Here is a 24,254-nt window from a genome sequence, read left to right as displayed (position 1 = left end):
TATTTTTCATTTTAAAATAATTAGCAGAGTTTTTTACAGATTTTTAATATAAAATATAAATATAAAGTATATTTGATATCGCGATGTTCAATTCAATATAATAAATTTGAATATATTCCACAATGAAGCTAAATTTTTATAATAATTATAATATATATTAATTATCAAATAATATATTTTTTTTCTTTTCAATGGATTGAATAAAAATATCATTTATAATTTAAATCATCGAAATTTAAATTGGCTACTAAAGCAATAAAATATTAAAATGGATGGAACGGTATTCGATTAAATGTGAATTATAATAATTATACAATGTGATGGTAATATCAGATTTAATTAAAGAATTAAGTAAAGAGAAAATTATTTTATTCAACTCAATGCGAATATTTAAGTTGGTTTTTAAAGCAATAAAATATTAAAACGAATAAATAAACAAGTTACACCAATCCGTTTGAAATGAAATATGGCAAATTAGCGACGCGTTAAACAGAAGATATATCGCAGCATCTCTTCGCAAAATTCTCCGCGAAACGAAAGATTGATTTCAGATATGGTAAACGAGATCTGTTGTTAAATAATAAGATCAGACAAGTTACAAAAACATAAAGTGTACCGATGATTATTGTAAGATTACACAACATTTCGCTTCCCAAGCACGCATTTCTTTAGCTGAAGAAATACGTCAGAAAAAACAGCGGGGGATTTGTCAGGAACGAGAGCTGAGGCTTTTGCTGCAGATTCCACTTTGAATTCTCGCGTTTAATGTTCCCGTTTAGTATTGCAGACTCATACAAGTTTGACAACTGATTGTACGCAAGATTCTCGAGCGAGTTGAAACAGAACTTTAGTGTGCGAATCGAACACGCTTGAGTCGTACAGAAATCGCGGTATTCCGCTCCCTTCTTCATCGAGAGAACAACGGAGATGCGTGACAATTAAAAATGATCATTTCTCGCAAAATCGCATTTACTGTCATCTGTCATTCGCGCGTACACGAAGGTTCATCCGACGAGTCGAACGAATCTCGTTTTGCGAAAAGCAGAATCCAACTTAAGCTCGAGCGATCCTTTTAACTGCATCCTGTATAAAAATATCGCTTCTGAGATCCGAGTAATTCCTCTTCCGCGAGGACTAAAACGATCTACGATTCACAATCGCAGATTACATAGCGACAACAAAAAAAAAAAAAAACAAAGAAAAGTTCCAAGAGTACATTTCGCGAGTAGCTCGCGAATCGAACGAAGTAATCAAAAGAAGAGAAAGCGTACGCAGCAGTCGTTAATTACAGTCAAGTCTCGGTGACAAACGATCGCGCAAACGCATACGTAACGCAAATAGAAGAGATTTTCGGCAGCCTCTTTGTTATTTGTTATATGCAAAAATAGACTTTACTATCACCCTCTTGCGCCGGCGAGGAACGACGAGAGGAACCATCCGTTGAAGAAATCGCGGTCGCAACGTCCAACTCTTCCCGCGTTTCTTCTTCTTCTTCTTCTTCTTCTTCTTTTTTTCCCCCTAAAAAATTGCACGCGCACCTGCGTTTACGCGATCTCTATTAATATCGATGATTTCGTCCACGGCGAGAGATTCACTCGCGAGGATCTGCTTCCATTTACTTGCTCCGGTAGTCGCCGCGGGAAATATCGCATTCATCATGAAATTGTTATCCGAACGAACGCGCATCCGTCATGTATCCTCCAACAGCGGGTATATAATTATTGTCTATGTATATATATATATATGTATGTATGTGTATGCATGTATACATATATGTATGTATATATTTATAGTTTCTACAAAAAACTCGCATCTCATGTTTAGATATCACCTTGGCTTGGTCGCTTTTTAACCGCGATTTTACAGAGATGAGGAATATCGCCCGCGCGAGGCCACAAACGACTTCCGGTGAAGGTGACCACGTTACAATTTGCGGAAGCGTTCGTGAACGGTAGGTATGACGAGCGATGTTTTTTAACCGGTTTTCTTCTCTACGTTTGAGCTGTCACAACTCTATCTCTGTTTCTCTTCTCTTTACATAAAGTCGCTCCCGCAAACGAAACCGAGTGTATGGCCTTGCCGCTCATATCTACAGTATCATAACGCAAAGCGGACACATCGTATGGAAACGCATCGTATTTAAACTAACATTGCTCGTTTGATTGAAAATTTTGTGGTCGATATATAAAGGACGGCGTATAAATGGATGAATATATGTAGATATAACTATCAGATCTACCCTAAGTGCGGCTGAAGAGTAAAACGCGTGGAAAGTAAAACAAACTTAGCGCAGAGGAAATTACCGAACTTGTACGATCGGAGGTGCCAGTTGTATAAAACGCAGTGTGCCGGCAAGAAACGAATTCACATAACGTTCATATACAATCATCAAATTATGCAATAGCTATCCGTTTGTGTCGCGTTTACAGTACATCAATTGTCGTAAATCAGTCTGAAGCAGCCTGGGTCAGTATAAACCACTGATCGCTGTCCTTAATTTAACGCGATATAAATAATCCGCTAGTCAATAAATATATCGATCTAAATATAAATATCAATAATGGTGCTCTCTGTACAAATAATAATAATACTCGAATTACATAAATACTAAAAGCAGACTCATGTAGGCTATATATCAAAAGTTGCGACGAAATCGTGTCCTTTTTTTGCGCATTATAGGAGCGGTATGCAACATTGGAGAGTAAATTATAGCGATCGAGATAATAATCCCCCTTAAATTATGTTATCCATAATCCGTACAAATGTTTCAGTACAAATGATACTATTATACATCGTTTTATATATATCATAATAAAGATTTATGAAATTGGTGGGTTATGAAATCCGCTAAAACTTAGATTGTACAGTCCTAAGGTATTATGTGTGTTAAGATTTCGATATTGGATATTGCGTATTATTTGGTGTTAACCGTTTAGCCTTCTAGAAAATTTGTGTACGCATTGTATATGATTCATTGAACCCTCTCCGTCCCACCACCGCGTTACTTCCCCGAATTAATAGTTCACGATAGTTCATAGTAACATCTCAAGCCTATTTGGTCGCAACGACTCGTCAACAATATATCTAATATTCTAAGAATGGCGTAATATTAATTAAACATCTCTTTCCCCGCGATTAATCTGCAGAAGCATCAATCTAACATTTTTTTTATCACACATTTTTTTCTCTCTCCTTTCGAAGGCTCGAGGATCTGTTTTTGAATATTTTATATTTCAATCCTCGGAAGCAATCTCAATCCTTGGTAAAACGAAACACCTAGGATACTCTCAAAGCTCGCGGAACTGCACTAAGTTGTACTATTCGGTTGTGACAACGATGCATCTAGGAATCTATCTAAGAAATCTAAGCCAACATATGATGATACACAACTGACGCGATCAACGTGTTGACGATCGACGTCTAGTTACTCGCGGCGCCGCGGAATACATCGAGCAAAGATAAGATTGTCCATCGGGTTCATCCAACTGGCAAAGGAAGTTACGCGTGTTGTTGACAAAACGCTATGGACGAAAGTGTCGCGCGTCTTTCTCTTTTTCTCTCTTCTTTTCTCTTACAACAATATTAAACTTTGGAATAATCGCATACAGCCAATATTTGATTACCCGGGTCACAAATAGAAACTACCATTTACAGAATATGTTTACATAATTCTTCATGCAGATTCTCCTTAAAACAAATTACAACTAATCGAACACGAGGACGCGTGCGATTTAACATCGGAGTCATGTCTCCTTCCTCCTGTTGACTATAGCATGTGCATTATTTATTGTTATAGAAATTTTAGTAGTCGAGACCATCTCGTAATTCATTGTGTGCGTACACGTACATAATCTCGGCTTAATTCAACGCTACATTTTGTACAATTCAGTAAAATTCCGTGAACGAGTTCGCTCAATCTGAGGAAAAGTCGTGCGCTCGACTGTGAAACTATCGCCCCGTTTCATTCTTTCCTCTTGTTAAGTAATTAGTATAAAATTTTCATGAACGCAAAAATGCTGTTGTTAAACAACTTAACGTTCCTCGTATCGCAAATACAAAGACGTGACGAGCATTGTGCACGCCATATTGCATAAAAAAAAATACACAAAATGACGTAACTCATCATCTCGTGCTTTAAATGCTGTAAAAGATTTCCAAAAATCGTCTGCCATTTAGAAACATTCTCAAGACACCATTCTCAATAGTGACTATCCTTCAAGCGTGGCGATTTTCGAAAAAGAGCAACAATCTAACACACTAGTGAGCTACCTAGTGTGTTAGTCGCCTGTTTCATATGGTCTCTTGACTGTTCACTGATTGCGAACTGCGTGATGTTTTTCGACTGATCGGTTCCAGGTACGCCGCGGGTGCCCAACCTTCCACGCCGCTGCCGATCAGTTTGACGAACCACCAGCCGGCACAGCCGACTTTGAGAAGCTCCAAGGTATCACCCTCGCGCATTGTGACTTCTGATTGTCCCACCGCGCAATAATCAGCCAACGCCACATATCTTCCACCCTAAATCAAGGGATAAATGCATTTCTTTGTCATGATACAAAATGCAGAATTTAGACATTGAAAATGCAACAAAATTTAAACGATTATTTTTTAACGAATTTAAAAAATAAGATATAGTAAAAACTGACGAAAATTAAAATTTGGATTGTAGAAACTTTTAAAATGTGTCCATTGCTCAGATCTACTTAAATCCTTTAACAAAAGACTCACAGGTGCTGGTCCTGGATTTTCGCCGAAGGCATCTTCTTCGTCCGTATTGCTGTTTTCCGAACTCCAAGCCGCATCTTCTTCTGTGGACTGCGACACGTCGGTCATGTGAGAGATGACACTATTGCCATCGACAGATAACGTTCGTAGAGATCCTGATATACTTCCTTGAGCTTCCCATGAAATAGTTTGCCGCAACGGCCTTCGAAAAAAACAAAAAATTATAAAATATTTAAAGATTTAAAGAATATGCGCTGTTAATTTTTAATTGATAATAATCACGTACTTGTGATTAGATTTTCCAAGAGCCGAATTCTGCTTGCCTTTGAGTTCGGCTAGCTGGGACATCAGAACACCTTTAATCTGACGCACCCAGGACTGTTTGACATCGATACTCGGCGCTTGTATCGTGTGTACCTCTGCTCTACCCTGCAACCATATCTCGAATCGTCTAGCATCGCCTTTCACCGACTCTGTCAAACCGATCTGCGACATCTGTATTAAATAGAATTACGCATATAATTGTATGTCTAAGTAGAAAGAGAATAATAATTTTAAGATCAAAAAATACCTTTAAATATCTTTTAAAATGATACGTGGCTTTATCGTGAGCTTGAGGCTTGCTGTGCTTACAAAATATCAATGCCTTTTCGTATAAGAAAATATGTCGCTGAGATGGTTTCAATCGCAACAGTCGCTCCCGTTTACTGCTACTCCAAACGCTAAATGAGCCTTGTAACAATAGTTCACCCTGTGCACTCAAATCACCCTGTGTACAGACACATAATATGATACAAGAGACATAATATGATGAAAATAAAATTAATGAAGATGATGCTTACTCCGAAACCCGTTATTGCAGTTTGATGCATGCTATCGTTAACGCACTTTAATACAACTAGCATGCAATCCAATGCCTCCTGCAATTCCGTACAGCATGAAGGTTCGTCGCTATACTTTAACAAATCCTTTAACAACAACTGGTATTTGGTGATTCGCTGAACGGGCTTAAGAAGGTAGGCAGCGAGCGGCAGCTTATGGCCGAGTTTCTGCTGGCAGGCTGCAAGGAACTGCGGCTCGCTTTGTATTTGTTCGCGCAATCTTTCAGATCGCGGAATATTCTGACAATAATAACTGTACAATCTAAAGAACATCTCGCGCTAAAAATATACGCAAAATTAGTTTTCAGACAGATGCGGCGAGTGCGATATACAAATATCACACGCTCACCCTTTGAACGAAGCACAAGGCAACGAGCTCCGTATTCGAGATGCAATTTTCCAAGTCTCTTAAAAATGTCTCCCCGTGAAAAATATAAATATCTTCTAAATTTCCAAACAACACGTCCGCTTTGCCAACCAGTGCCGTGGGTATCAGATGAACCATCGCCTCGTTCGTCATTTCCATCTTATAACCTTTGATAATTGATCCAAGTTCGGCAACGTAGATTCGCTCAGTTTCTACGAGTTCTGCCAATACGTGACCGCGTTTCAAGCGCAAAGCTTCAACGTCCCGAGGCTCGCTTTCCGGTGAAGAAGACTCTCCCTCTATAGGACTCATTTCCATCTTAAAAAAGATAAGTAGAAAATTTGGCACATGATAAAAGCTTATAAAACAATATAGCGATTGTAATCGTCGTGACTCCGAGCCAGCGGCAATCTTTTTGATCGCTCGACAAGACGAACACACGTACACATATATACACGGATATACAGCACGCACTTTAGAATACGCGACTCGAGATCAGCTGAGAATAAAATTCGTGGAATTATGCTTTATTTTTTCGTAAATCGAGATAAACATATATAGCGAAGTATATCACATTGTTTCTTTTTTCTCGTTTCGCATACGGCTCTGGACTAAATTAATATCAAAGATTTCACATTGTAGTAATTAATATTTTAATTCTTACTATATAACGCTTGAAAATATTTAAATTTAAACGATCGGAAGCGAGAAAAACAAAAGAAAGCAATAACAAAAATAATAGTTGGTCACGCGAATATTTGAGAATCATGTAGAGTCCACTGTGAGATACGCTGCGGATAAAACGTCTGTAACGAAGTTACGAGCAATAAATAAAATCAGTTTCACGCAAATATCTTGATCTCTATTTCAAGACTTATTTCAACCATCAGAGCCGTGATCCCAAAATAATATAAAAATAACATATATTATAAAATTTTTTCAGATTTCATTCATAAATAAAAAAAAGATTACCTTTGGCATGGTATTGGCTTTTTTGAGAATTCTGCCAGGTTTTACGATTTGAGGCAGTGATTGCAAGGGTTTGACTGGTTCTGGAGTGACAGTTTGTACTGGTCTGGCTGGTTTGATCAGCTGCTGTTTTAGTGCCATTATTCTCTTGTCGCACATCAAAGATACATCTTCTATCCTTTGCAAAACCTACGAAACAGATTTTCAATCAAGACCAAGTACGCAATCAGGACCAAGTCTCAAAAATACATACCTGCGTAATGAGCGCTTTAGTTTCCGGCATTACAGAATCCTGAAAGATACATCGGGGATGATGAAACTCCTCCGCGGCTTCAATCAACTGCTGCAATTCTTGAAGCGCCTGATCCGGTGGTGTCGTGCTGTTCTGCGACGCTAGTAATTCTATTCCTCGCGTACACCAAGTATTCGCCTAATAGAAAAAAAAAAAATTAACTTTTTAATCAAAAGAAGAACGGATAGATCTGAAACGCGAGCTGGACATACCTTATCTATACGCTCCATAAGTTCCCTGCACTTGGTTAGCATGTGCAGCCGTCTCTCTAGTCTCTGACTAAGAATAGTGCAGACTCTCTGCAACTCCACGCATTTAGGTTCCACAACATCCGCTGGGCACTGATGCCTGCCGGATAATAACTGCTGACCAGCAGATATCACCTCCTCCGCACGATCTATGTCTCCCTATAAACATACGTAATTATATTTATGCACGATAACGCGATTAGATATATAAATTGATATATAAATGAAGGTGCTACGAACAATCATGGCATGTTTTTTAATCTCATTAAATGATCTAGGAAGAAAACTTCTCGTAAGGAAAGAAAAAAAAAGATAACACTATTATGCGTGCAATGCAGTGAGCGAGAAATCATAATGATAGTCACATTCTCAAAAGTTCATCGTGCCAGTGTCGGACATGAATCAAATCTCCACCGATTTTCCGATGACACCTATGCGTGCATTTCAACTAAAAGAAGTAAGACAATGAGAAATAAGATGTTAGCTTGAATGGTAAATAACATGTAATAAAAATTTAATTCATGTAGCGTCTACAGAAAACTTGTCGAAACGTAATATGCTTTCTATCTGACTCCAAAGCATGATAAGTATAAGATTGAGATATATGTAATATATAGATGCTAAGATATATCAAAATCAATCTCAATATGTATGTCTCAATATGTATAAAGTCTATTACAGAATACATGTATTTTGTTAAGTGGATTGCTTACCAAGACCCAAATCCACATGGTATGCAACAAATAGGACTATCGACAAAATGAGGAAAGCGGTGCAAAGTAACATTTGTGCATGATGTGCGTCATGTATGTTACCGCTGATAATCACGTTCAAACCAGAATTTATATATAAATACAATAAAATATTTAAACGATAAATTCGTTCCTGATTCGTATAATCATGATAATCATCGTAAATATAATTACTGCATTTCTATTTGTTTACGAATTTTATATCGCAAGACGAGAGTCATTTAATTTCGTAATGAATAAAAAAAAATACTGGTTTGAATAGTGCATTTTAGTGCTTTAAGTGCAATGAAAGTTAGCAATGACGTTAAATTGCTTTCGCTAATTCATCACATAATTATATTTTTTTTAAATGGGTCCTTTATGAATTTACATTTCAATAACTTTTTTATATTGTATAACTTTATCTTTATATCATTCAGAGACTCCGAAGTTTCGGATTTTACATGATAAAATTATCAAGTATTTTGATTCGATATATAGTAATATCTTGTTGAGAAGTTATTAATTTAAGAAATGTCACGTACTCTGCATATTCGCTGAAATGCCGATGTGTCATGCAACAATTGCTCCACTCTCGCCTGCGTCTCGCCGACTTCCGTCATTTCTTCTGCCGTCTTTAGATGCTGATCCAATGTTGCTTGCAATTCTCGAAAATCTTGCTCGAATTGTCGTAAAGCTAGACAATGTCTCAAACGTGAGCTGTGATGTGACCAAAACAAATCAAAGGTGCGCTCGGTTTCCTCCAATTGAACAAGTAGTCTAAAATTTAATCGAAACAATACTTAATCATATGCTCTGTAATAAAAAAATTTATAAATCTCTTATGTTAATTTTGTTAGATTAATTAACTCAAACAAAAACCGAATGATTCATAATAGATATAAAAGTAAGCTGTTTGTTATTAAGTTTAGTATTAATTATTATATTTTTCACCTTTCTACTGCAGCAACATTTCCTAGTCTATCGGCGGTTCCTTTTCCAGTTAACTGTCGCACGCTGTCCAGAAGAGCTTCTCCATGTCTGGCAGCGGTAAGTATCTCTTCTTTTAACTCGTTATACTCAGCTTGTTGCTGCGACAAAAGCGTTGTCGTAGCGATAGTGTTATTTGGAAATTCCACTTCGGCCAAACGTCGCGTAAAAGAGTCTAATGCAAGAGACACATCCTGTGTCATTGATGAAAATTTTTCCAAACTCTATATAGAGAGAATAACACAATTCATTAATATAATATACAATTAAATTCAATGTGCTAAATTCGTTGACATAGCGGTATATTTACAATTCTATTCTGTATCCAAGTGTGATGGCAATATGGTAAATTGCCACCGAGTTGCTCGGTGAGTTGTTCCTTCTCTATGAATTCGTACAGCTCGGCGACATTAGCTAGGAATATAACCCTGAACTTAAAATCTTCCCGGAACAGTTTGTTCGATACCTCCGAAATAGCCTTTTGTAAAAATCCGGCGGGTCGCAACACATACGCGACGTGTACCAAACCAGGAAAAAATGCCTGGAAGAAAAATAAATACAAAAATCATATAATTATTACATCGATAATTTATTACATCTCAATATGTATTTCTAAAGCGCGAATTGTTATGAAATATTGAGTGCACTTACAGAAATTTTTAGAAGTACCGTTTTCACTGAGTTCCATTTATCATTTCTCCGATCAATTATCAAATGAAATCCAAGATCGGCTTCTTGCAATCTGAATGGTGTAATTTAAGTAATTAATATATGTAATTTAATTTAATTTAAATAATTTAATTTAATTTAATAAATATATTAAACATAAATTAATCGCGTTAAATTGTAAAAACTGTATCCTCTTACGTTGGCACAGAAGTGAGATATAGCATGAGACGTTGATAGTCCAAATCAGTCAAGTTATGAAAATTGCCATTATCTGGAAATGTAATTATAGGACATCCCTCTCGTGTTTTTCCTCCTAAAAATAAGCGAAACAACTATAAAAACGCTTATTTAAAAAAAATAAAAGCATCATCATGTTAAATATTTGTGTTATCATCATTTCATCAAATATTTGTGTTATCATCATTGTGTTATCATTATTGTGTTAAATATTTACCAGCAATAATTGCATACTGTGCCTGGAGAAGGTCTGCAACGTCTCGAACTGCCAAGTCCCCATTTTCTATCTCGCCTGTCATACTCTCTACATCTTCTGCAAGCAAACATTGTCCTTTTATTATCACATTATCACATTAATATTTTTGGGAAAATAATTCTAAATTTACAGTTATGCTTATAAAATTAATAACTGATATAAATTCGCTATTTATATCAATATTTTACATAAATGTGATACATTTTAAAAAATTGAGAAATCACTCAAGCATATGCACAGTTAGAAATTAATTAAAAATCACTGTTTCTTCTGTCATTTTTGTATATTTAGATATTCGCGGGCACAGAAATATCAGGAATATACATGTTGTAAATTCCTCCATATATTTTTAATTACAGTGACAGAATATTTTTACCGTATTTTATTTTATTCTTGGATTAAAATTAAAAATCGTGTGACCAGATTATCTGGAGAAATACTACACTTCAGTGGGTGTCACAATGCCTATATCCAGTTACAGCTGAAAGCTCAAGTGATCTAACGATTCCAGTTGACAGTCTCTTATGCAATGTTTACTGTGAATGCACAGCTCAGGTCTCGCTGATGTACTGAATGCAAGTACCTGATCAGAGGTTGCACTTACATGACCTTGCTGATGCCACCGAGCTGAAACAGTTCCCTGCAGTATCCACAATATTGCTGATATAACTGTAAACCAAGAGGCTCTCAAACGGGAAACTATATCCTTAATTATGTCAAGAATCTCGAAAGGCAAGACAGTTAATTTCTAACTGTCGGAATAATTCAAAAAACGCCCATTTCTTGCAACAATTTATGGGCTTCTCTCATACTCGCTTATGTAAGAAAAAAAACATCAGGTATAAAAGTCATTAGGGGAGAGAATAAAAGTGATTACACATATAAACAATACATATAATATCTGCATTTTTTAATAGCAATTCGGATTTATGAGCATTTTATTTGCAGCAATTAAAATGCTATTCAATACTTATATCTTAGATTTTATCTAATATTCATTAATCTAATTTAAAATTGGTTTTAACTTTGTTTTAAACAAAAATAAATAATTAAATATCTGCAATGCTTTTATATATAACGCATCGCAAATAAAATGTATAATTTATACATGCATAATATTTGTAGTTAAAATTATATAAGAAGGCTACGGTTGCATGAATTTGAGAAGCACTGTTGCTGTTACTATAGTTCCTTGATTTCCATCTCTGGAATTCAAGGAAGATAAGAAATATTGAAATTCCTTATTTTTGGGCATCGTGTCACTGAACTTTTCGTACAAAAGAATAGCGGTAAATAAAAAAATATAGTCATCTGCTATACTGCTTAAAAAAAATTTATTATACGGAATGAGAGAGATAAACTCTATGTATTTTTAACAAATATAATTTATATAACTAACATTATCATCGATCATCTTATATGATAGAATTTTTATTTATGATATATCTACGAACATTTGGCTAAATGCTTTTTATAATCAATACGAGAATACTTCGCGCAGCTTAGATCTATATTGTTAATGGAATTTATACTTTAATTTACTTATTTAATATTAAATAATACACCAAAAATAAACTTTAACTGCACTTAATACAGAGTAAATTATGTTTTTATACGTATATACATAATAATTTTGTACATCGTTCATATACATATATTAAAGAATTAACGTGCATATTTCTCTACACATATTTATAAAGTATTCTCACTGCAACACGTTTAAATACTTAACATAAAACACTTATATTATTAAATTTTCGATTTAAATCTGGAAAGGCAAGCAATTATCAAAAAATTAGAGCCTTGCAAGATAGGCATATAATCACGTTTGTATTGTACATACATGCATAAATATATTATTTGTATAAAATTTTTATACCATTCGCTTTTAGTCTTCCATGTTATATTGTTTATATTGTTTTTGACAGCGTGATAGTAGGACTTTTAACTATCAGACCACGTGTAGTGACCTGATAACTCACGCCATTCTGCAATTTTCTGATAGGCGTCAGCACGTAGGTCTCATTCTGTCCTAGATCGCTGGTTATCATCAACGGTAATATTGTGCCTTTCGCCTCTAACTCTGACTTAGGTGATTTTCCAAGTTGACCTGTATCGTCTCTCGCATCGGTCTCGGTCTGGCATTGATTTTGCGTGGTTTGGTTTCTCATAACAAACTCAAGTTTGGCAAACTTTACCTGTGGAAACTGCACCTTCATGAAACGCCGGAACGTCGAGTAGCCCATACTTTTAACATTAGGCGATACCTTTTTGCAGTATTGCGTGTACAGATCATGCACGGTCTTTCGCGTAACGTCTGACGGTAGATGCAACGGCGCGTTCTTGATGAGTTTGGTCTTCTGCTTTGTCTCCTGCAGTTCTATGAAATTTTTCAGGAATTCTGTCGCGATCTTATATATGTCCAGCGAGAACGTGTTGTGTGGCACCTTGCCGTGATTGCCATGCACGCGCGGTGTCACGCCATGCGTCATCAGATGCTTTCGGATACGCTTGATCTGATAATGCGTGCAGTTTTCTAGATACAAAAAAGCATCCAAGCATACTCGTCGACCCTGATAAACATACTGCGCGCGTAATCTACGTCGCTCCGTATGCCGAGCGGTTTGATAGGGATCCGTAAGGCAGGCCATCGTCACGCCCATTAAATACATGTCGTGCTCAGCCTTAGTTAGCTCCGCAATGTTCAGTCTGTGCCGATAAACCACCTCGGGATTTAAATCCTTAAAGCACTGATCGTCGATGCACTCGCAGCCTCTTTTGAAACGTTCCAGTACCTGGGTTGGACTGTCCTCTAACTTTGTAGGATCATAACTTGTCTGACCTACGTTACGAGTTTTCTTCGTCTTGATTTTCGTGACTGTCTTCTTTGATTTGTCATTAGAAATATCCTTGTGATCCTGATATGAGGAACAATTCTAAAATAGAGAGAAAATAATTAACTAAATAACTATTTGATTGATTATATCTAAATTAGGCAAGATACATATTAAAATACCAGCAAATAAAAGTAAATTTTATATAAGTTTTTTTTTAAAGAAATTGTTATAAAAATAATTATAATAATTTAAAATTTTACCTTCTTCTCTGTCAGCTCTGTCTCCTTTGTCGTTTTATTTTTATCAACCATAACGTGTACATTAGCTTTCGCTTCCTCTTTTTTATCTTGTGACATTGGCTCCATGTTGTATGTCAATTTGTACTTTGATTTCCTATCAAAGACAACATAAATTTACAAATTTTATAATACTTCAAAGGTGAAATAATTACAATTATTCAATAATTATATGAATGCCAGTGAATTTTAAAAATAAAACAAATTTGAAGACAAATTATATGAGATAAATTTATTTTTTAAGCGCCGATAATTTTACATATATTATTTTTGAAATAAATTTCTTTTCAATTTCCTCTGCGTTCATTTACATTTTCTGCATTTTATTTTCTCTCTCTCTCTGTCTCTCTCTCTCTCTCTCTCTCTCTCTCTCTTTCCATATAACATGTATATATGTATTTCATTTTGAATGCAGAAAGTGTGTGAAAGTGCAGCTGTATATTAAAGGGAAACAGACGTCCACACGTTCACTCTTTCCACGCTTCTGCACTTTTTACACTCAGAATAGAAGAGAAAAACAGGAATGGAGTGTACGTGGTAGGAGAGGCAATTGGGAAGAAATCAGCAATTCTGCGGACACATTTCCCTACGGAGGTGTTTCCTCGCCCTGTAGGAAACGAGAGTGGAAGCGAGATTCGATGGGGAAAGAAAGATGGGCGAGAGACGTCGCGTAGGAGTGCAGAAAGTGCATTCGCGACGGACGGCGACCCTAAGGTCGAGAGTCGCTGATCGCGCTCCTCGGTCACCAACTTTCGTCCCTACGGTACGCTACGTCGATGGTTTTACTCACCGTGATTTAGCGGGACGTCGCGAGACCCCCGGCTCGAACGAGGCGTCCTGAATTCGACGGACGTCAAGTCGACGGGACGGCGTTTTCGCCAACCCGATTTTGCAGCGTGCAACAACAAATCGCACCGTAATTCACCAGTCAGCACTCCCGACGATATGGCGAACGTCTCGTTCGTGTTATTGTGCAGAGGGGACGGGCGCACTCTCCCAGGGCCGTGCGCGAAGGGATGCCCCCCTTCCCCGCCCCTCTTCTTCCTTTCGCGCGAAAAATATTGCGATGTATCTTCAGACTTAGGTAGATTAACTTTCGACTCTTAATTGGAAGAACTTTTGCGCAAAAGTCTTCCATTCGTGAAGGTAAAATATATATTTTTTTAATTGAAACTATTTTATTCACTTATATTTATTGAAATAGAAAATTTAATTAATAATCTAATCATTTTCCGTCATCTTAGTACATTCCATATTTGTGGAATTACCAACAATGTAGATTAATTTTAATATCAGCTTAAGTTACTCATCTTTTTCTAAAGTCTTAATAATAAAGAAAAGCTAAACAGTAAATTAAATCGAGATTAAAGTTCATCGACAGAATATTAGATAATTTAATAAAAATGGATAAAGTTTAAAATAAACTCGTAATAATAGCTTATTCAATAAACGCGAGGGAGATCAAGCGTTAATTACATAATTGAATTTTCCAGAGATCCGGAAAACATTTCAATGAAAAAGAAAGAGCATTCTTGTTATGGGAAACGACGCTCCACGTCACGAACTTCGAGAGCACGATTCGTACATAATCAACGATCTCGCAGGCGACAATTTATTCACGACCGTCGCAGGCACCGGAGGAAGAACTTCAACAATTTCGTTCTTGTGTCGGGAGGAAAAAAAAACTTCCCGATTCCGCTCCGAGCGGAGGCGGAAGTGCGCGGATTATTGATTGACGGTGGAGCGCTGATACAGCCCTGATGCTCACCGCCAACCTCCCTGCCTCTCTCCCGTCGCCGCGCCCTCTCTCATCTCCCCTGGCTCTCCCCCCTGGCGCGAGCGAGGGGAGAGCACCACCACGGAGATCACATGCATGCACACAATGCGCAGCGCGCCGCGACGGAGATCGAGCACGCTCCAAATAGCATGCACCGCACGCGCGGCGAAGAGCGCTCTGCTCGCGAGCCGAGTTTACCTCGGCGATCTACGAATAATCCAGAAAATATGCGGGATCCGCAATCCCGTTTCCGCAATCTCATTTGCAGATCGAGTCTCGATATCGGTGATATCAGAGAAATCACGTTTACCGCGGCACGAATATCTCCTCCATTTGATTCCTCGTTGATTTCCCTTTTTCGGAAAATTAAGGAAAATTTTACGTGGCTTTTCCACAGACGTCGAACTGTAATCATAACGGAGAAGCATCGAGGCCCCCTTCGCTTCGGCGTTTCGCCTCGCCGTTACTCTCCCTGCCTAGCGAGAAACCGCGGGAACGAATCGCGACGACTTTTGCGATACCGCGTCTTATCGCGAACGTATCGAGAACAATTGGGTTCTCAGTTCCGCGCTTAATCCGCGGAATTCATTTCTCCACGTCACGAAACACGCCACTCGTTTTAAGCTATTTGTATTTTCAAACGTTACATTTCCTGATAAGGAAAGATAAAATAATTTTTTTTAAGCCGCAACCATTGTTTCCAACTGCGCTCGTTTTAAGCTATTTGTATTTTCAAACGTTACATTTCCTGATAAGGAAAGATAAAATTATTTCTTCTAAGCCGCACCATTGTTTTCAGCTTCGCGAATAGTAAGTAGTTCGCACAATTATAAATTTTTGCAATAAGAAAAGTGAAAGCTGCTTTTATATCATTAATTATTTTATTATAATAATAGTATATTATTCTTAATTGTTATTACTAATTATTTATTCTGTTGATAATTCAAATATTAATAAATTGTGAAAAATAATGTAGAGCGCAGAGAACAAAAGACAACGAACGTTAGATGAACAATGTACCAGAGACAAAGGCAGTGATAAGTTTATTCGCGAGTGGTACTCCATTCGAGAACACGCCGAGTTTCTACGCGTTATGTCGAGGATTGTATGAGCAATGGGAATCAAACCTGTGCATTTAGTCGAGCAGTGTTGATGGCAGGGACAATTGCAGCTATGCGATGACTTTCGGCGGAGAATCATCTTGGCTTGCCTGCCGGTCCGATACTTATCGTATTGTCACGGAATGTCGTAACTTGTACAATAGAGCCGGGTTGTACAATCAACACACTGCCACGACGCGGAGAATCAGGCTACAGCTCGTTTCACAAGGCGACTCAGATCTCTGTACATTTCAACGACTCCGGCTCTCCTCCTCGTGTCTTTTAACGCGTTGCACGCAACGGAGCTGCTGAAACACCACTGTAACAGCACTGCGTGTCGAATTGCGATGTACCGAATATCTCACGGATATGTCCTGCAGAGGAAATTCCTTGGTAGTATTCGATCTTTCCTAAGCGCACGTGTTCGTGGTCGAACTCAATTTTGATTTTTATCACAATTCAAAGCGCTGCAATCTCGATTTAAATCTTGTTAACTTGTTGTGAAAGGAGCAAATGATATATAAAGAATCTGTCATGAAATTGTCACAATTAGGATTTACGTTCCGTATTAATTAAGCGTAAAAGCTCTGTACCGGGGCAGCGCTTTGAGCTACTCTGTATATTGTCGCTCCGGCGTTATGCAACGAAAATTGGTACACGACGCCGCAAGTAAATTGACGGTCGACAACGGCAGAAGTTCGCTCGCCGGGAGTTATCGTCGCATCGTAATTAAACGTTGCACGATAATATCGCGTTATTATGATCGACGCTATGCAAGTAGCCTGAGGACTTTCCTACAGGCTTCCTCAAATCTGGCAGCACGCGAGAGTCCCTCCTGATTAAAACGCGACTCGGGTTTTTTTTTCTTTCAGCTCCCACTCTGTGTAACATCGCCAGTTTGATATATAGTTTACCAGTCATCAATTGTCATATTACGCAAGTGTTGTTTTATCCTCGGCTTTAGACGCTCCGTGAAAACTTAGTAACGTTGCGAACGTCCTCGAAATGTCTCGTTCGCACGTGAGGTTGAGATTTTACGGTTTTCCTAAAACGATAAAAAAATATTGGGGGTTGTTATTGCAACTCGAAAGAACAATTTTGCTGAAGGATTTAAAAATTTCATCAGATACAGATCTGAAAATAATTTTGATGGAATATAAAATAATTATATTATTAAGACATTTAAATTGATGGCTAGAATATAAACAAATTTTGCAGTATTATCATCCTGTTTAAGTATCTCACATAATAATTTTGATGGCTCAACAGAATTATTTTCAGATCTATACTCGGCTAAATTTTTAGATCCTTCAGCAAATATTTTTCCCGCGAAGATAGCAGAAAATTTCTATCGAAAATAAAATGTACCACTTCGGGCAAATATTGTTCTACAAATCGATCTCGTGCTGAAATAATACTAGCCGTCTGCTCGAAACGTTAATAATTTAGATCACGTTCTTAAAACGTTGACTCAACAAATACATAGGCAAGTCATTGTGGCTGTATTTACAGACTCATTACTTTTGCACGATCAATTATATTTGTCGTCTACCTTTTTCAAACGTTAATATCTCATTGGAGCGACGTGATTGGAATTTCTCTAGCGCCACTGATAAAAAGATAACGCGGTCTATCGCCGTTCTATTTACAGTCGATTACATCTCCAGGTTCCAACATAAGACAACATGACGGTCACGTTGTTTTTTATACTCGACGGTTTGCCATGAGGATGCGCCGATCGTGTTGCCACACGATTGCACGCGGTTACATGCGCCGCGGGTGAACCTCATCAAAGTTGCATGAGGGTTCTTTTTGATCGATACCGACGTACTCGCGTCCAGCAACCCTTCCGCGAAGGGACGCCTCCGCAATAACTCTTTTTGTCGTACGGTCGCGGAAAAATAACAACACCAAGTTAACGATCGATCAAACTGAATCGCGAATTTAAATTTATCACTGGAAAATTAATTATCAATCGCGCGTCTTATTTAAGTGATTTGTTATTATATTTGGAAATTATTTGATCCCAATATTTGTAGCAGTAAGCATAATTCCAAAAGTATAATTCCAATTAGTTTGACGTGTGATTTAAAAATTTGACGAGCTCTCGAAAAAATTGTGTAAAATATTAATTCATGATGATTAAAACGAGAGTTTCTTTTTTTAAATATTAGGTATATATACTGCGGCAGATAAGTTCGTGACATCTCCGCCCATGCCTTTGTCGTGCTTGCGATATTTCCGCTCGTTATCACACCCGCGAGATTTCGCCGGATTAACTTTTATCGCGCTCGGGAGATTTGCCGGTTGGTTCATTCCACAAGGATTATTGCTCTGGCGAATAATTTGCCGAGGCTGGCAGCAATCACGCAAATTCAGCGAGCATCCGTTCATCTAAATTCACTCACGTACTTCTATCTCTGTTGCTCTCCTTCCTCCATCCTCCCCCCCCTACCCCCTTCTCTCTCTCGCTCTGGGACTTTTCGTCTTCTGTATATACCTGATCGTTCCCATTGATAAGCCGTGGTATTATCACCCACGAGACAATGTTTGGTGGTCAATACCTTGCGGAACGAGTTTACCGGCGATGCTACAGCTCGTTTCAAAACTTTGCACCCGACAAATGTCGATGCGGTTACCAATGGTTGCGTCGTGCAGATTTTAAGAGGGGTGGAACACACCCCACGATTCAAATTACCGCCTTGAAATTCGACGCAGTTGAAGAAGCTTCTCAGAAACGCAAGCTCAAAACTTCATTTCAAATTAAAATACATATTAATTAAAAATTGAATAGCACTGGAAATTGAACCATGTTAATTAACATTCTACTTTTAATCTTCTGACATATATCGGCTCAGCGTAAAAAATTGAAACGGATTCGGACTTTATCATCTAAATTCGATATCTCTTTTTAAAAATCCGTCTTAACATTAAGACAGATATGAATAATGATACAGATGTACAAAATAAAGTAGATCGGATAATTGAACAATTCTTTAACCGATATCTCAGGATCTACTGTAATGACATCCCGGACAATGCATTACATAAAAGAAGGTAAGTAATTGCACGTGTGAGAATTCCTCCCTGCATGCGCTCTTTCCCGTTGATTACAATCTCGCACCTAATATTATTAAGCCTTATAAATTCCGCAACGCTTTCCCACGAATTCCCGCGTGCTGCCAGAGATACACCGTCGCGCACCGACGTTAAATCTGACGTTGATCGCTCACTCGCCGCCTACCGACGACGCGGAGATTCTCCGCGTGCGGAAGCCGCGGGATATCTGCGGCTCGCGAGAACCTTCACTTTTCGAGCGCGGCAAAACTTCAACGACGACGACGACAACGACGACGAACTCCGCGGACTTCCTCCGCGTTGTAACTTACACGTGGTCGGATTATCACGTACCGTTCGCACCGATGATAATGCGCATCATCAGGACGAATTAAGGACGCGTACTTACACCGTGTGGAGCACTCGCCGGCGTCTCGCGCGCGTACGCGCGTGCGTCCAGGAAATTCGCGAACAAAATTTCGCACGCGGAGCGTGTCGCACACGCACACGCCCGCTGACGCTCCGCGTGTGATCGATAGAACCGCCACCGCCGCCGACGTCGCCGCCACCGCCACCGCCACCGCCACCGCCACCGCCGCCGCCCCGGCTACGACGCACTCGCGTGTCTCGTACTACGAAAGGAGCACTTCGGATCGAGAAGATCTGCTTTTGCACAAGGAAACGCGTAGAAGAGACCCGTCAAAGCGTCGTTCTGAGACCGGTCGTTGCGGCTAGAGAACCGACGGATGTGCAGACATACGGAAATCCGCGGTTCCGACAGATTCCGGTAGTGCGTCGCGATGCGGCGGCGCCATAACGTGGCGTCGCTGCAGGAGCGAGTCGGTTCTTTTCTGAGCCCGTGTTTTTGACAGAATAATGGGAGAGATTTTAATAAAAAACGCACGTAAATGTCCTATGATTGGGTAGATGAATTTTTGAGTTTTGGAGTTCTCAATTTGATAATTAATCGAAGCGTTTATACATTTTTTGTTTTCTACAAATGCTCTAAAAATTTTGACGCTTCATTTAATTAAATGCTCCGTAGCTATAACAATCTACTTTAATGATTTTACACAACTTACAACTTGAACCTTTGCAAACTTTGCGTCCTAAGTAAATCTTAAGCACCCAACCTAAATACGATCCTGATTAGCGAGGGAGGTAAAACATCAAGAGGCCACCAATGGCGAATGAGCCGAGTCGACGTGGAGGGGATGAATGCACGTGACTCGCGGCGTGTCGTGTTCTGTCAAAGCTGTGCGATATCACACATCTGCATGAAGTAAGATCCGTTCTTTCGAAACGCGGCCAGCGGGAAAAGCGACCGATAATTAATCCAATAGGAAGGAATCCTTGTATTTTTCTTCCGTGCCACGCGGGTCTCGTGCAAAGTTTTGACATATGAACAAATAGATTATCTCTATGTATCTATCTCGAATTATTATGCAAGAAAAAGATTTGATCGTGCGATACAGAAGGATTGAGTATGAGTAACAGGCGGTGAATAACGGGGAAAGTTTTGCGTGACAGGTAATCCATTCGTGTCATGAGAGGTTGAATATACGTCTAGTAATATTTTCGAAAAACAGCGTTTATATTTCAGAATTTTATAGATTATACATCAATATAAGTCAACTCTAAAATTTGTTGATAATTATATTTTGAATAATTAAGGCTAAGATAATTATTGCGATCTGAAACTTTAAATTTACATGGATTATTTGCAACGTTAGTAAATAATTAAAAAATTAAGAAGTATAATAATAGCGTACTTAGTTCATCGAACGGAGACACAGATCCCAACGGATTTGCATAAAACGTCGCTTAAGCAACCAGTTGACGTCACCGAATAAGGCGTTATTTTACAGGTAGTTACAAAGCGAACGCAGCCACGTTTATGACGACGGAAGATATTTCGCGGGATGACTTTACTCGATTATTCACTCCATCAGGTGGAAAATTGATTTATCGCCGTCGTCAAACGGCTACTGTAATTCGCACGCGAGATAAAAAAGAAATTCGCAAGCGAGCCACTTTGTGGCCCAATTAATACTCGCTACTGATCACCAACGTTTAAGAACGCGAGAGACGCGTTTGGCGAGAACGTAATTACTTCGAAGAAGAGAACAGGGAGGGGAGGGGATATCGATGGGTGATTAGCAAGTAGAACGTGCCATTCGCGATTTAATTGCGGTGATAGGCGAATAAAGAACCCCGTGAGCTCCTATTGTTTGCAGATCAATAATAAACGCGTGCGTGCATTTATTACGGAATTCCGCAAATAAATTCGCAATCCATTGTGTATCGGTTAATTGAAAATGAAAAGCAAAGGAAAAAGAAATTATAAGAATCGACGAGCGTCAAATCGAGAAGAATTAATCGTTACTTAAAGGCAAGGCAATGTTAATTTCTACATGGATATTCCTCTCTCCTCGGTTAATTATTTCCAGTCCGCCGATAAAATCGAAATGGGCGGACGGTTTTCTTTCGAAGAATTCGATTTCCAATTTCCGTTATTAAGAAGTCGAATGAACCTCAATAAACTTCGAGCTTTTTAGCGATGACGTTTTCCCGCGTTCAGGCAATCCCAAGCAATAATGCATGGGGATCGATATACGTCACGCGCGATTTGAAGGACAGAATTACAAAGGGCCCGGTCGAGCTCACGTCCCGGTGCACACGAATATCACGAGCTTTCCATCCATCGAGAATCGTCTCCACTTCACGTCACATTCGGCACGCAAGTGCAAATGAAGCGCGAACGTCAGCCGAACTTAAATCGAAGAATTCAATGGGAATCCATTCCGATCAATCCGTGGATAAACAAAAGAGGGAAATCGTTCGACACAAGCCCGAGCTGTAATTAAATTTCCGCATGGAATGGATGATGGGAGATAACCGGCGGCTGTTAGATCTCTTTTTTTTCGTGCTCGCGCTTTAGATTTTTTTTTTTTTTTACGTTAATTAAAATAGAGATGCGTTGTGCGTAAACGCATGTCGAAGAAAAGAGAAGATGCAAAATCTATGGGTAATGGGAAGAATAAAATTCTCAATGTGTGACGTCAATCTCAAACGTCAAGGGTTGCGTTGTCTCGTGGATCCACCCGCATGCACGCATACATACGCATACATACGATGTAACATTACGATGTAACGATTCTTCGGGCTACGCGAAGTTAATCGCGCCAGATAAGAGGAGATTCGAGCGTTGTAAAACCGAGATCCTCGCCGGAGCTCTTCGATCCATCCAGCGCGGCTCAACGGGAGCGAGCGCGTCGTAACCGCGCGTTGTAATTTACACCCCCCGCGCAGGATTAACCGCAGGAAGTGACTTGAGTCCGAAGTTGCGCGTTCAGGCGCGCGGATCTCGAGGGGGAAACCTCCTCGAGTCTCTCACGGCGAGAGGCTGACAATGCGCCACTTCGCGATCGCAATCTTACAGCGAGGATTATTTCAGGGCATAAGAGAGCTTGTTTTCTGCCGTTTACATTATACAAGCGATTATCGCCTCGGGGGAGAGAGGGACGGCAATTCCCCTCGCTCGGACGAGTGCAAAGGAATTGAAAATCCCCGCGTGGCGTGTCCTCTTCCGTCCCGCTCTTCTCGACCCCGGCCCCGGCCCCGGCCTCGCGTTCGGATAACGTCATCGAATCGAACAGAAACTTACCCGCCTCGAGCAGATCCAAGTCCAGATTGCCGCTGCGGCTGCGACTGATGCTGCTGCTGCAGGCGTTGTAGCTGCCGGAGCGTTGATGTTGAGCAGCGGTCTCCTCCATCGCCCGGGAGGCGCTGCGCTTGAACTGCTCCAGGAAGCTGTCGATCTGATTCTCGATGCTGGTCGGCGAGCTCGCCATCCTGACTCGCGCGTCAACAATTCGTTTCTGCTGACTGACACGCGCGATCTCGCGCTGATCTTCGCCCGGTCTTCCGTCCGCGACACCGGCCCGGACGACGACGATGACAGAGAAAGAAAGAGAAAGAAAGAGAGAGTTGGAAAGAGAGAAAGAGAGAGAGAGAGAGAGAGAGAGATAGACGGGAACAAGTAGGCAGACAGACAGAGAGACAGACGGGTAGAATTGGACCAAATCACGCGATGGGGCTACATTGTAGGATCGCGAGCGCGTGTCTCACGCACTTCCTCGTCCTCGTCCTCGTCCTTGTCGTCGTCGTCGTCGTCGTCGTCGTTGTCGTCGACGTTCACCCGGGTGGGTTAACGGCGCGAACGCTGCCCAGCCCCTGACGCACCTACTCCCGCTGTACGTCGCATGTCTGCTGCCCGACCCCGCGGCGGTCCGCGCTGGTGCGGTGCGGTGCGGCGCGGTGCAGCACGGTGTGGCGCGGCGCGGCACGGTGCGGCTCGGAAAACACCGGAACCGAAACGACGCAATCGCGCTGCCGCAGCGTTCTCGCGACAGATGTCGCGACGTGGGCTCGGCTTGCTGAGAGTTCGGCTCGAAGCTGCGCGACCCGATCAGATCCGACCGGCGCGAACTCACCTGACCCCCCGCGACCGCGCACCGTGACCGGGATCCACGGCGAGGGGCGGTGTGGGCGTAGCGGGAGACGTCGATCGGCCGGGTAATAATCCCTATTAGAGCGGCCTGCTCCCGATTGGCGGCTGAGAACGTGTACAGGAAGATTTACGGGCTCCGGAAAGTCGCCGCAATCGGAATTTCCAAGTAGCTTAAAATTGAAAGCTGATTTTATACGAGCTTATTATATTATATACAGAGTGTTCCGTAAGTCGAGGTTAATCATTTGGGAAACGAATGGGGACCTAAAAATCAGAAAGAAAGTTGATATGAATATGGATCCGCAAATA

At 40.0% G+C, this 24,254-nt stretch overlaps 2 protein-coding genes and 1 long non-coding RNA gene across 7 annotated transcripts; 1 reads left to right on the top strand and 2 right to left on the bottom strand.

Annotated features, from left to right (window-relative positions):
* Positions 1-352: 352 nt before the first annotated feature.
* LOC105429878 (guanine nucleotide exchange factor DBS) lies at positions 353-23,751 on the bottom strand. Of its 2 annotated transcripts, none has more exons than XM_011643098.3 (16): positions 23,100-23,751; positions 10,327-10,422; positions 10,071-10,185; positions 9,855-9,945; positions 9,514-9,744; positions 9,168-9,427; positions 8,759-8,993; positions 7,447-7,641; positions 7,196-7,372; positions 6,946-7,131; positions 5,956-6,291; positions 5,568-5,885; positions 5,297-5,494; positions 5,012-5,220; positions 4,729-4,927; positions 353-4,518 (listed from the first exon to the last, which is right to left on the bottom strand). In XM_011643098.3, the coding sequence occupies exons 1-16, from the start codon at positions 23,284-23,286 to the stop codon at positions 4,291-4,293; spliced, it is 3,261 nt and encodes a 1,086-aa protein (XP_011641400.1). In that variant the 5' UTR covers positions 23,287-23,751; the 3' UTR covers positions 353-4,290. The 2 variants fall into 2 exon arrangements, with proteins under 2 accessions (XP_011641400.1, XP_088928513.1); XM_089072387.1 differs by lacking the exon at positions 23,100-23,751 and adding an exon at positions 16,403-16,544.
* Positions 11,683-23,239, bottom strand: LOC105429877 (uncharacterized). Of its 4 annotated transcripts, none has more exons than XM_089072392.1 (4): positions 23,100-23,239; positions 14,289-14,542; positions 13,463-13,595; positions 11,683-13,301 (listed from the first exon to the last, which is right to left on the bottom strand). In XM_089072392.1, the coding sequence occupies exons 3-4, from the start codon at positions 13,565-13,567 to the stop codon at positions 12,276-12,278; spliced, it is 1,131 nt and encodes a 376-aa protein (XP_088928518.1). In that variant the 5' UTR covers positions 13,568-13,595; positions 14,289-14,542; positions 23,100-23,239; the 3' UTR covers positions 11,683-12,275. The 4 variants fall into 4 exon arrangements, with proteins under 4 accessions (XP_088928518.1, XP_011641399.2, XP_088928519.1 ...); XM_011643097.3 differs by lacking the exon at positions 23,100-23,239 and adding an exon at positions 16,403-16,543; XM_089072393.1 differs by lacking the exon at positions 14,289-14,542 and having other exon boundaries at positions 23,100-23,228.
* LOC148937589 (uncharacterized) lies at positions 14,505-16,915 on the top strand. Its single transcript, XR_016138276.1, has 2 exons — positions 14,505-14,644; positions 14,992-16,915. It is a non-coding gene; the product is annotated as an uncharacterized LOC148937589 (long non-coding RNA).
* Positions 23,752-24,254: the final 503 nt, after the last annotated feature.

This window comes from Pogonomyrmex barbatus, unplaced genomic scaffold, assembly GCF_055798465.1.
Source record: "Pogonomyrmex barbatus isolate J1 unplaced genomic scaffold, ASM5579846v1 scaffold13, whole genome shotgun sequence".
Taxonomy (NCBI): Eukaryota; Metazoa; Arthropoda; class Insecta; order Hymenoptera; family Formicidae; genus Pogonomyrmex; species Pogonomyrmex barbatus.
The sequence above is the reverse complement of the archived record's forward strand: the minus strand, read 5'-3'. Positions and strand labels throughout refer to the sequence as shown.